The sequence below is a fragment of the Lycium ferocissimum genome, chromosome 12, assembly GCF_029784015.1.
Source record: "Lycium ferocissimum isolate CSIRO_LF1 chromosome 12, AGI_CSIRO_Lferr_CH_V1, whole genome shotgun sequence".
Classification (NCBI taxonomy): Eukaryota; Viridiplantae; Streptophyta; class Magnoliopsida; order Solanales; family Solanaceae; genus Lycium; species Lycium ferocissimum.
Genome location: NC_081353.1, coordinates 32,922,718 through 32,935,357, shown reverse-complemented (window position 1 = coordinate 32,935,357; position 12,640 = coordinate 32,922,718). Strand labels below are relative to the sequence as shown.

At 31.1% G+C, this 12,640-nt stretch overlaps 2 protein-coding genes across 2 annotated transcripts; both read right to left on the bottom strand.

The window, feature by feature from the left end:
* Positions 1–4,667: 4,667 nt before the first annotated feature.
* Positions 4,668–6,106, bottom strand: LOC132039930 (probable xyloglucan endotransglucosylase/hydrolase protein 23). The gene is made up of 3 exons (XM_059430489.1): positions 5,764–6,106; positions 5,464–5,657; positions 4,668–5,242 (listed from the first exon to the last, which is right to left on the bottom strand). Exons 1-3 carry the CDS (start codon positions 6,040–6,042, stop codon positions 4,843–4,845), a joined length of 873 nt encoding a protein of 290 aa, XP_059286472.1. The 5' UTR covers positions 6,043–6,106; the 3' UTR covers positions 4,668–4,842.
* Positions 6,107–10,216: 4,110 nt separating this feature from the next.
* LOC132039989 (probable xyloglucan endotransglucosylase/hydrolase protein 23) lies at positions 10,217–11,869 on the bottom strand. Its single transcript, XM_059430584.1, has 3 exons — positions 11,528–11,869; positions 11,239–11,432; positions 10,217–10,793 (listed from the first exon to the last, which is right to left on the bottom strand). The coding sequence occupies exons 1-3, from the start codon at positions 11,807–11,809 to the stop codon at positions 10,391–10,393; spliced, it is 879 nt and encodes a 292-aa protein (XP_059286567.1). The 5' UTR covers positions 11,810–11,869; the 3' UTR covers positions 10,217–10,390.
* Between the last annotated feature and the right edge of the window lie 771 nt (positions 11,870–12,640).

Below are 12,640 nucleotides of genomic sequence, written 5' to 3'. Positions count from 1 at the left end.
GTTACATTAGATAAAAGCTGACGTATGATAAATAATTTTCATATCTATGAAAGATGATTGTTTCTTAATTTTCACATATAAAAGACCGCGATATATAAGAATTAATTACTACTAGTTATTGTTGTAAACTTAAGATATTGTATCTTTAATTTCTTTTGGGTTTTAACCATCTTACACTTTAAAGGTAAGATTAATTACATGTAGAGATCTTATCAATGTCTTTACCTTTAATTTAGCATTCTTTTATTCAAAAAATTTCTTTATCGGTTTTTTTAGATCTTTTCCAAATTTTCCTTGTGATGCCAATCTTTAATTATTATTTTTTTGTACTGAAAATGCATAAGGTCAAGAAAGATACCATCTTGTGTATGGATCTAAAAAAGCATCACTTGATAATTAGTTATAGTTTATTTTCTCTGTTGATTCCCTTCCCCCGCCCCAAGAAACCCAATTACCCACCTCACTAAGATAAAAATAGCCTAAGCGTGTGGGGTTTAGGCATGAGGAAGTAGAGACGAAACTTCAGTGTAAAAAAGAAAGCAGGAAAAAGTGATGCCATCAAAGCTAAGTGACAGCCCATATTCTGATTTTTCCAACCTTATGCTATCATTTTCGAATAAAATTATATCTTGGGTTTTGAAAATGAAAAAAGGATTAGTAGAAAATATTTTTCTGAAAATGAAACTTTATTTAGTAGCTAACCTTTTCTTTTAATGAGCTTTATGCAGAGCGAATTTAAATTAGTTGAGCTTTAAAACGAGTATTAGATGCTGAGCGGAAAAAAAAATTAATGTAAAGAGATACTTCCTCCGGATAAAAAAAAGAGTCCACTTAGCCATTTTCACACCCCCTAAAAAAATACTAACTCCTAGATAAAAATAGATAATTTAACTAAACTACCCCTAATTAAATAGGCATTGGGATTTGATCATCTAACACTTAATAGGGGCAAATATGAAAAAATAAAGTTAATTCTTTCTTGATTTGCCAAGTGAATTTTTTTTTTTTTAATTCAACATAAAAAGGCTAAGTGAACTTTTTTTTTTTTTTTTTAAAGAGAGTATTAACTAGCAGGTGGGTGATTGTGATTTACCGCAACATCCAATAAAAATACATGCACTGACTTTAATGATTTGGGTGGAACAACGGACCCGAAACTTTTTTAACCCAAAAAATAACTTTTGAAACCAAACTAACCCTTTAAAAAAAAAAAAAACCAAACTAGGCTTCACGCACGCAAATCTTTGCATGAAAGGACCAAGATGTCTTTTTGAGTTTGGTCCTTTCACCAAGGATTTTGTGCAACTTTTTTTTTTTTTTTTTTTAAGCTATCAAAATCACGTTTTTTTCATACTTTTGGCAAAGATTAATCATGTTTCAAAACCTCGAAATATTAATATTTTATATAGAACTTAATATATTTTTTTGCGTACAATAACGTCACAAAATTTCATTACATCAAGTATACCTAAACATTTGGATCGTCGTTTTAGGAGTTGTAAAGTGCCTCAAGTAAGTTTTGTTTGCTTGGAAACTTGTCATCTTTAGATCTAAGTGTCATATTTTATAGGGTTTTGATTTAAGTGTTTTGAAATAAAAATATTATATTAAAAAATAATCCATCAATACGAGAGGTTCAATCAAGGTATAATATATCTCATTCAATGCTCCCACCAAGGTTTGATCCCATGTTGTTGGCATAAAAAAGAAGTAAGTAAAAAAGAGAGGCTAAACCACCAAGCCAAATTGGTGAATGTTACAAAATACACTTTTTATTTTTTGTACTGTTCATTAATGCTATCTAACTCGTTTTCATAAATTGAATTTCGAACCTCGAAATTGACATTCAAAACATCATTACCAAGGGATTAGTATCTTGAAATATATTTTTTATCATTAGATTTTTACTAGAGAAGAATGAAATTTTTGCACAAATTTGGGGCAAAATTCAAATTGAATGGGATAACGGGCGTTTTTTGAAAAATCGGCTCGGCCAAACAGCCTTGTGGCAGATTGTCCGCGTAGATCTCGAAAAAATACCCTAGATCAAAAAAAAGAATCGCGTAAATCGGACATCCAAGCCCAAAGTTATGACCATTTAAAGTTTCAATAATTTACAATTAGTTTTCTACCTAAGCTCCGTCCTTATTTTTTATTTACGTGAGTGAAGAGGCATATGTATACTTGATGTAATGAGTCGATATTATTGTACGCTAAAAAAATATTACTATATAAAATATTTATATTCCGGTGTTTTGAAACGTGACTAATCTTCGGTCAAAATACGGAAAAAAACTTAAAGATAACAAGTTTTCAAACTTACTTCGAGACACTTTACAACCCCTAAAACGACGATCCAAACATATATGTATACTTGATGTAATGAGCCAACATTATTTTACACTAAAAAAAATATGAAGTTCTATATAAAATATTTATATTCCGGTGTTTTGAAAAGTGACTAATCTTCGGTAAAAGTACGGAAAAAAACTTAATTTTGAGTTTGATTTCCAAAGAACAAAGATGACAAGTTTCCAAGCAAATAAAACTTACAAGTTTCCAAGCAAATAAAACTTACTTCGAGGCAATCTACAACCCCTAAAGAGAAATACTCCCTCGTGATTAAAAAAAAAGTCCGCTTAGCCATTTGCACATCCCTTAAGAAAATACTAATGCTTAGATAAAAATAGGTAATTTGACTAAACTATTTCTAATTAATTAAGTATTGGATTTGATCATATAATACTTAATAGGGACAAATATGAAAAAACAAGATCAATTCTTTCTTGATTTGCTAAGTGAACTCTCTTTTTGATTAAAAAAAAAAAAAAAAGTCTAACAGAACTTTTTTTTTATCCAGAGTATTCATTTTCTTACTAGTAAGGATAATTTGTATAGAGTACTAGTGTACTAACATACGTTAAATTATGGAGTATCATGTACACTTTCCAAAGTGCATTAATGTATACTTTCCAAAAGTGCATTAATCCAACACTATATTAAAGTACTATGATGTTGGTAGCCAGTGGACAGAGCTAGCTTATAAGTCACCCGATTTCCTTCTTTTCAGACTCTCCTTGCATAATTACTTTGAATATATTGTTGTTGAAAAATAACATGCAAGCTGTAGCAAATGCAGCTATTGAGTTCATGCTTGTAGTCTTTACTATTTGAGGTTGGTATCCATATTCAACAGTCACCTATATATCTTATGGTGTGATAATATTGGGGCAGCTTACTTAGCTCTTGGTTTCATAATAGAAACATCTTTTTTGACCGAAGTAAGTCATTATTTTAGCCAATTTACCAAAGTAATATGTGTCTTTAAAAATTTACAGAATTAGAATTAAATGTATTCCACATTAACGTATTATTTTATTCAAACAAAATTAACGGCAAAAAAGTTAATGGTGAATGGTGTTAAAGGGTAATTCATTACTGTGAGTAACATTTTATGCTTAATACGTGAACGATGATAACAATTCTAAAGAATTCGAGCACGGACAATCTCTATACGAAATCGACAACAACTGATCTTAAAAGATGGTTGTTTCTTAATTTTCATATATAAAAAACAGTGATATATAAGAATTAATTTCTACTAGTTATTATTGTAAACTTAAGACACAGCTGTATCTTTAATTTCTTTTAGGTTTTAACCATCTTGCACTGTAAAGGTAAAGATTAATTTCACGTAGAGATCTTATCAATGTCTTTGCCTTTTAGCATTCTTTTGTTCAAGATGTTTCTTTATTGGTTTTTAAAAATCTTTTCCAAATTTTCCTTCTGATGCCAATCTTTAATTTTTTTTGTACTGAAAATGCATAAGGTCAAGAAAGATACCATCCTGTTTATGGATCTAAAAAAGCATCACTTGATAATTAGTTATAGAGCCCGTTTGGATTGGCTTATAGCTTAAAATTGTTATAGCTTAAGTTCTGAAAAAAAATAAGTTGGGGTAATCCAACATTTATTTTTTTTTTATAAGTCGTTTTCACTTTATATTCGCTTTAGATAAACTAAGTTAAATGGGACCAATTATTTTTTTGAGCTTATTTTAAGCACAAAATGACTTTAAATTTTCACCAAACACTCAAAAAAGCAAAAAAAATTTTATAAGCCAACTTATAAGCCAATCCAAACGGGCTCATAGTTTATTTTCTCGACTGATTTATCTCATACGTAGTGTGAAGATTGCTGTAGATCAATTTGAGTTACGACCTTTAAGATCAATCAATATCAGATTTCATACAAGGATTGTTTCTTTAGAGCCGTTACCATCAGTTACGTATTAGGCATAAAACGTTACTCACAGTAACAAATTACCCTTTAACACCAATAACCATTAACTTTTTTACCCGTTAATTTTTTTGAATAAAATAATATCTGATACATTACTGCAGAATACGTTTATTTTAATTACGTAAATTTTCAAAAAAAAAGTATTATTTTTATGAATTGGCTGAAATAATGGCTTAATAGCAATGAATATGGCTAATATATTTTAATATCCCGTAATTGGTGCTCAAAATTTGTTCTGTTTATGGCATATATATTTGTGTTTACTTTGTATCAGATAAAAGCGGAAAATATGATATGTTAAGTAGAAACCAATGTGCAAACTAGCTCTTACTTAATGGATTAAACAAAAGGATAAACAAAACAAATTTATGGTACGCTTATAAAAGAATATATCAATTTCATGTTTATAAGAATTTATTACAAAACTAAGCTGTTTCTGATCTTCAAACCAATAAAAGAATCATTAAAATACCTTATATAAGATCATAAATAAAAGAATACTATGTTCCTAATATTTTTTTTTTTTTTACTTGTCAATGCTTAGTTGTTTTGAACACAATCAGCTGGAAATCCTTGTGGAAACCTCTTTGTATCAGTGCAATAATTGTAAACCATGTAATTCTTCTGCACCCATTTCAACCTCTCTTGGCTTGTGTTATCCAACTCTTCATTCAACCATGAATTGCTTGTTGAAGTTGCAGAATTGGAACTGCAAGAAGATGATGGAGTCTTGGGAATACAGGCATTTGCATTGAAGTTTCTGTAAGAAGCACTAAATGGTGCTTGACTCCAATCAGTTTTCACAAGTCCTCCTCTTGTAGCCCAATCATCTGCATTCCATAAACTTGAGTATATCCTCATTGGTTGGTTTTTGGGATATGACACTCCAATTGATTCTGCATTCTTGTATTCTCTAATGGGTGTTCCATCTACATAAAATCTGTTCAACCAAAAAACAAGAGAACCACAAGTCAAAATTGACACTTTTTAAAAAAAACATGAGAACCCAAAGTCAAGATTTGACTCTTATTATAAAAAAAAATAACAAGAGAACCTCAAGTCAAAATTGACATTTTTTGAAAAAACAAGGGGACTCCAATTCAAGATTGATTTAAAAAATGTGTAAGATTTTGAAGAAAGTTTGAATCTTTAATTACTTACATGATGCGTTGTGGATTCCAGGTGATGGAATAGGTGTGAAAATCAGCAGTTGGATCAAACCAGAGATGAAATTGCTGCTCTCTGTTGCCTTTGCCTTGGCTAAATACATTAGTATGCAGAGTATAAGGATCACCACTTAGATTCCCCAAGAACTCAAAATCTATCTCATCATGTGTTGGTCCTTGTGATGACAACTGCAATAAAATTCAAAAAAAGATCAGTTTCATTTCAACTCAATAAACATCTATACTATATAGTCTAGCTCAAAAATGTTACTTTACAAAAAGAAAAGAAGCTTACATAATAAGCAGTGACAGTGCCAGCAGAATTGCCAGGTACAAGTTTGAGCTGCATGTCTATTTTACCAAAAAGATATTCATTCTTGGATTGAAAACCAGAGCCAGATATTTTATCAAGTGATAGAGTTAAAAGGTCTCCATTGTTGAGTATTTTTGCTCTGCCATCACCCCATGTTATTTCAAATTCTTCATTAAATTTACCTCCAATAGCAACACCAAAAGCACTAACCATAACACATATCATAAGTAGTACTAATTTAGAAGAAGAAAAAGAAGCCATCTTTATTTCCTTATATTTCAAGATTTGAGACTTTTCAAGTTTGTTGGATGAATTTGAGTTGGACAGTCTAGGTGGGGTTTTATAGGGCTTTATTACCACCCAACCCCCACTCACCCACCTCACTAAGATAAAAATAGCTTAAGCGTGTGGGGTTTAGGCATGAGGAAGTAGAGACGAAACTTCAGTGTAAAAAAGAAAGCAGGAAAAAAATAAAGATTTGAGTATTGAGCTGGAGACAGAAAAAAAATGATGCCATCAAAGCTAAGTGACAGCCCATATACTGATTTTTCCAACCTCATGCTATCATTTTCGAATAAAATTATGTCTTGGGTTTTGAAAATGAAAAAAGAAGTAGTAGAAAATATTTTTCTGAAAATGAAACTTTATATAGTAGCTAACCTCTTCCTTTAATGAGCTTTATGAATGGTGAATTTAAATTAGTTGAGCTTCAAAACGAGTATTAGATATTGAGTGGAAAAAAAAATTAATGTAAATATGTATGGATAAGATTTTATCATTCAAGTCGGTTGGTTTGATCCAACAGTCAGAATATTCAAAATTCCAGAATATTAGGGGTCATTTGGTGCATGATATAAGCTGGGATATCCCAACACTAACTTTTTGTACCATGTTTGGTAGAAGGTATAAATTTATCTTGGGATAAATTTATACATTGTATCAAACAAAGTATAAAATGCATCCCATGGTATAAGTTGGGTTATAAAGATATCCTTATCACAGGACTATTTTATACCATCTAGGAGATGGTATAAAATAGTCCCAGATAAGTGGGATAAATTAGTCCGGGATTATAATCCCAAGATAATTTTGGTCATGCACCAAACGACCACTTAGGGGTCGTTTGGTAGATAGTCGAAATTATCCCGAGATTATAATCCCCAGACTAATTTATCTCATCTATTGAGATTATTTTATACCATCTAAAAGATGGTATAAAATAATCAAAGATAAGTGGGATAAGAAGGTATAAGCTGGGATATCCCAGCACTAATTTTTGTACCATGTTTGATACAAGGTATAAATTTATCTCAGGATAAATTTATACCTTCTATCAAATATGATATAAAAATTAGTGCTGGGATATCCCAACTTATACCTTCTACCAAACGACCCCTTAGAGTTTTATCATATAGAACCGCCTATTTGACTAGTAAGTGGGTGATTGTGATTTACTGCAACGTCCAATAAAAACACATTCACTGAATTTAATGATTTGCGTGGACCTACTGGCTGGCCTTTTACCATTTTAGATGTACATTTTGATTGGCCTTTTCATTTATTTATTCATCAGGTCCTTTCCAAGGTGCATTCATCAATTCCTTCATACTACTAGTACTTTAAACTTTAAGGGGTCGTTTGGCAGAAGGTATAAGTTCTAATATTTCAAAGATTAATTTTTTTACTTTATTTGATAGAAGGATAAATTTATCTGAGATAAATTTATATTTTTTACTTAAATAAAGTATAAAACGATCCCATGATATAGCGAGATATACCTTTTATATCACTTATCCGGAACTATTTTATACCATTGGAAATGGTATAAAATAGTCAAGATATTAGATAAATTAGTCCGGGATAATTTTGGCCTTGCACCAAACGACCACTAAAGTTGGTCAAAATCAAAGCCGGCTAAGTCACACGTTTCCTTCTGAAAATTTCTGAAAAAATGTGAAGTTCTTTAAGAAAAGCAAGAACTGTGTGATCCAATAAACCTCATAGCTGAAATTTCAACTCACTTTAAGTTCAAAGACGCACTACTAGAAAAAGAAATTTTTTCCATCGATATTCAGTGAAAATTTATCATATAAAAGTTGATTTTCGCACGTCTTTCGCACCTTACAATTTCATTGGAAAAACGCATGGTGAGAAATAAGTTCTCATTGAAACGTTGAAAAACTTTCTAATTTTTTCGTGTGAAAACTCTACTATTTAGTGGGAAATAGACACTAAAAATTTTTCAGTGAGAAAATAGTAATTTTTTAGTAGTGTCAGCATCCATATAGTCCTGGACGAGCCCGACACTTTTGTAACCCAAAAAAAAAAAAAATTTGAAACCAAACTAACCCATTAAAAAAAAAAGAATCAAATTAGGCTTCACGCATTAATAGATAAATGCGTGAAAGGATCAAACTGTAACTTTTTGAGTTTGGTCCTTTCATGTATGGATATGGAGGATTTGTCCATCCATATTGGTTCAAATTGCAGTGAGATGATAGATGATTTCGGCAGACGCAAAAGATTGTATTGAAAAAATAGAGTTGGGCTGATGTGAAAGAAGTGAAAGTAAGAGGGTAGCTTTTGAAAGAGAAATATTGATTTTCTTACTAGTAGTAAGGATAAATACTAATTTGTATAGAGTACTATTGTACTAACATACGTTAAATTATGGAGTATCATGCATACTTTCCAAAGTGCATTAATCCAACATTCCCATTTGTTTATCATGTATACTTTCTAAAAGTGCATTAATCCAACACTATATTAAAGTACTATGAAGTTGGTAGCCCGAGCTAGCTTATAAATCACACGTTTCCTTCTATTGAGGGAAAAGATTTCCACAAAGATCTTATGGCCATAATGAGTGCTAGCCATTTCATCCACTTGATAATGATTCTTGAATGGGTGTTCGGACATAAATCGAAAGAAATTATTTAAAGTTTTGTTGAAAAATATTTAAGTCGAGGGTATATCAAAAATAATTTTTTTATTTTTACCAGGTAGGGCGTACGCTTTTTCGTTTTCAGACTCTGCTTGCGTAATTACACTGAATATATTGTTATTGAAAAATAGCATGCAAGGTCCACCACTGCATACAAGGCTGTAGCAAATGCAGCTATTGAGCTCTCATGTTTGTAGTCTTCACTGTTTGAGCTTGGTATCCATATTCAGCAGTCACCTATACATCTTATGGTGTGATAATATTGGGGCAGCTTACTTGGCTCTTAGTTTCATGCTAAAAACACATTTATTTTATCAAAGTAACTAAGTAAGTCATTATTTCAGCCAATTCACCAAAGTAATACGTGTCTTTGAAAATTTTCAGAACTAGAATATTAAACGTGTTCTCATAAAGTAACGTATTAGACATTATTTAATTCAAAAAAATCCAACGGCAAAAAAGTTAATGGTAAACGGTGTTAAAGAGTAATTCGTTACTATGAGTAACGTTTTATGGCTAATACGTAACTGATGGTAATGACTCTAAAGAATTCAGCCACGGACAATCCTTGTGTGAAATCTGACAACAACTGATCTTAAAATCTGACAGTAGATATGAAAGATGATTGTTTCTTAATTTTCATATATAAAAGACCATGATATATATATATGAATTAATTGCTACTAGTTATTGTTGTAAACTTAAGATACGCATCTTTAATTTCTTTTGGGCTTTAACCATCTTGCACTTTGAAGGTAAGATTAATTACGTGTAGAGATCTTATCAATGTCTTTGCCTTTAATTTAGCATTCTTTTGTTCAAGATTTTTCTTTATTGGTTTTTAAAAATCTTTTCCAAATTTTCCTTGTGATGCCAATCTTTAATTATTATTTTTTTGTACTGAAAATGCATAAGGTCAAGAAAGATACCATCTTGTGTATCTAAAAAAGCATCACTTGATAATTAGTTATAGTTTATTTTCTCTGTTGATTTTTCTCATACGTAGTGTGAAGATTGCCTATAGATCAATTTGAGTTACGACCTTAATATCAATCAACTATCAGATTCCGTATTCTTTAGAGCCGTTACCATCAGTTACGTATTAGGCATAAAACGTTACTCACAGTAACAAATTACCCTTTAACACCGTTAATCATTAACTTTTTTGTCCGTTGAATTTTTTGAATAAAATAATGCTTAATACGTTAGTGGAGAATACGTTTATTCTAGTTATGTAAATTTTTTAAAAAACGTATTATTTCTATGAATTGGCCGAAATAATGGCTTATTGTAATGAATACGGCTATATTTTAATATCTCGTAATTGGTGCTTAAAATTTGTTCTGTTTATGGAATAGCATATATTTGTGTTAACTTTACATCAGATAAAAGCGGAAACTATGATATGTTTAGTAGAAACCAATGTGCAAACTAGCTCTTACTTAATGGACTAAAGAAAAGGATAAACAAAACAAATTTATGGTACGCGTATAAAAGAACATATCAATTTCATGTTTATAAGAATTTATTACAAAACTAAGCTGTTTCTGATCTACAAACCAATAAAAGAATCATTACAATACCTTATATAAGATCATAAATAAAAGAATACTATGTTCCTAATATATATATATATATATTTTATTTTTTTTAACTTGTCAATGCTTAGTTGTTTTGAACACAATCAGCTGGAAATCCTTGTGGAAACCTCTTTGTATCAGTGCAATAATTGTAAACCATGTAATTCTTCTGCACCCATTTCAACCTCTCTTGGCTTGTGTTATCCAACTCTTCATTCAACCATGAATTGCTTGTTGAAGTTGCAGAATTGGAACTGCAAGAAGATGATGATGGAGTCTTGGGAATACAAGCATTCGCATTGAAGTTTCTGTAAGAAGCACTAAAGGGTGCTTGACTCCAATCAGTTTTAACAAGTCCTCCTCTTGTAGCCCAATCATCTGCATTCCATAAACTTGAGTATATCCTCATTGGTTGCTCTTTGGGATATGACACTCCAATTGACTCTGCATTTTTGTATTCTCTAATGGGTGTTCCATCTACATAAAATCTGTTCAACCAAAAAACAAGAGAACCCCAAGTCAAGATTGACACTTCCTTGAAAAACAAGAGAATCTCAAGTCAAAATTGAAACTTTCTGAAAAAATAAGAGAACCCCAAGTGAAAATTGAAACTTTCTTAGAAACAAGAGAACCCCAAGTCAAAATTGAAACTTTTCTAATAAATAAGAGAACCCCAAGTCAAAATTGAAACTTCTTTAATAAATAAGAGAACCTCAAGTCAAAATTGAAAAGAAAAAAAAAAAAGGAGAACCCCAAGTCAAGATTGAAACTTTTTAAGAAACAAGAGAACCCCAAGTCAAGATTGACACTACCTAATAAAAACAAGAGAACCCCAAGTCAAATCACTTTTTTGAAAAAACAAGAGGATCAGATCAAGAATGATTTAAAAAAAAGTGTAAACTTGGAAGAAAGTTTGAAGCTTTAATTACTTACATGATGCGTTGTGGATTCCAGGTGATGGAATAGGTGTGAAAATCAGCAGTTGGGTCAAACCAGAGATGAAATTGCTGCTCTCTGTTGCCTTTGCCTTGACTAAATACATTAGTATGCAGAGTATAAGGATCACCGCTTAGATTCCCCAAGAACTCAAAATCTATCTCATCATGTGTTGGTCCTTGTGATGACAACTGCAATAAAATCCAAAAAAAAAAAAAAATCAGTTTCATTTCAACTCAATAAATATATTATCTAGCTCAAAAATGTTATACACAAAAAAACTTACATAGTAAGCAGTGACAGTGCCAGCAGAGTTACCAGGTACAAGTTTGAGCTGCATGTCTATTTTACCAAAAAGATATTCATTCTTGGATTGAAAACCAGAACCAGATATTTTGTCAAGTGATAGAGTTAAAAGGTCTCCATTGTTGAGTATTTTTGCCCTGCCATCACCCCATGTTATTTCAAATTCTTCATTAAATTTACCTCCAATAGCAACACCAAAAGCACTAACCATAACACATATCATAAGTAGTATTACTAATTTAGAAGAAGAAAAAGAAGCCATCTTTATATTTCCTTATACTTCAAGATTTGAGACTTTTCAAGTTTGTTGGATGAATTTGAGATGGATAGTCTAGCTGGGGTTTTATAGGGGTTTAAGAAGTAGCTAGAGCGTTTGGCCGTGTGGGGTAGTGTTTAGGAAGGTTCATAGTAAAACAGAAAGCCAGAACAAAAGTATTGAGCTGGACACAGGAAAAAAGTGATGCCATCAAAGCTCAGAGACAGCCCATATACACTACTACTACTGTTTAAGATTTACCTGTTGGCCTGAAGGTTACTCATTCCAACCTCACTCTCTCATTTTCAATTGCAATTGTCTCGAGTACCGGTCCATGAATTAGATTTTTTTATTTTTTATTATGAAATGTATTTTATTTATTGGGTCTTTTATAAGGTGAATTTAAATTAATCGGGATACTAAAATAAGTGTTATATATAGAGTGGAAAACAAAAATCTGTTGTAAAAATTTCATTATAAACTTTTACTCCCGTCGTCTCAAAATACTTGTCACGTCGTTTTGAGGGTCAAATTACATGTATTTTGACTAGTATTTTAATACGTATTTTTATCATATAATATTAGAAGACTTCGTAACTTACAATAATAATACTAGTATTTTACGTATCGAATATCAAAATATTAGTAATTAAGTATTTTGAGAGGGAGGAATACTCAAAATTCCAGAATGTCAGATAAATTATTTGACTAGCAAGTGGGTGATTGTGCTGTAAAATCCAATAAAAATACATGCACCGAGTTTAATTATTAATTATGGACCAACTAGCTGGCCTTTTACCATTTCAATTTCGGACGTGCATTTTGATTGGCCTTTTC

What these genes read in the sequence shown, in the direction of transcription:
- LOC132039930 (XM_059430489.1), bottom strand. Translation starts at nt 6,042, where the DNA reads ATGGCTTCTTTTTCTTCTTCTAAATTAGTACTACTTATGATATGTGTT. An exon ending in GCACTGTCACTGCTTATTAT is followed by an intron (nt 5,658 to 5,763) that starts GTAAGCTTCTTT and finishes ATTTTATTGCAG; the next exon opens with TTGTCATCACAAGGACCAAC. An exon ending in TGGAATCCACAACGCATCAT is followed by an intron (nt 5,243 to 5,463) that starts GTAAGTAATTAA and finishes TTGGTTGAACAG; the next exon opens with ATTTTATGTAGATGGAACAC.
- LOC132039989 (XM_059430584.1), bottom strand. Translation starts at nt 11,809, where the DNA reads ATGGCTTCTTTTTCTTCTTCTAAATTAGTAATACTACTTATGATATGT. An exon ending in GCACTGTCACTGCTTACTAT is followed by an intron (nt 11,433 to 11,527) that starts GTAAGTTTTTTT and finishes ATTTTATTGCAG; the next exon opens with TTGTCATCACAAGGACCAAC. An exon ending in TGGAATCCACAACGCATCAT is followed by an intron (nt 10,794 to 11,238) that starts GTAAGTAATTAA and finishes TTGGTTGAACAG; the next exon opens with ATTTTATGTAGATGGAACAC.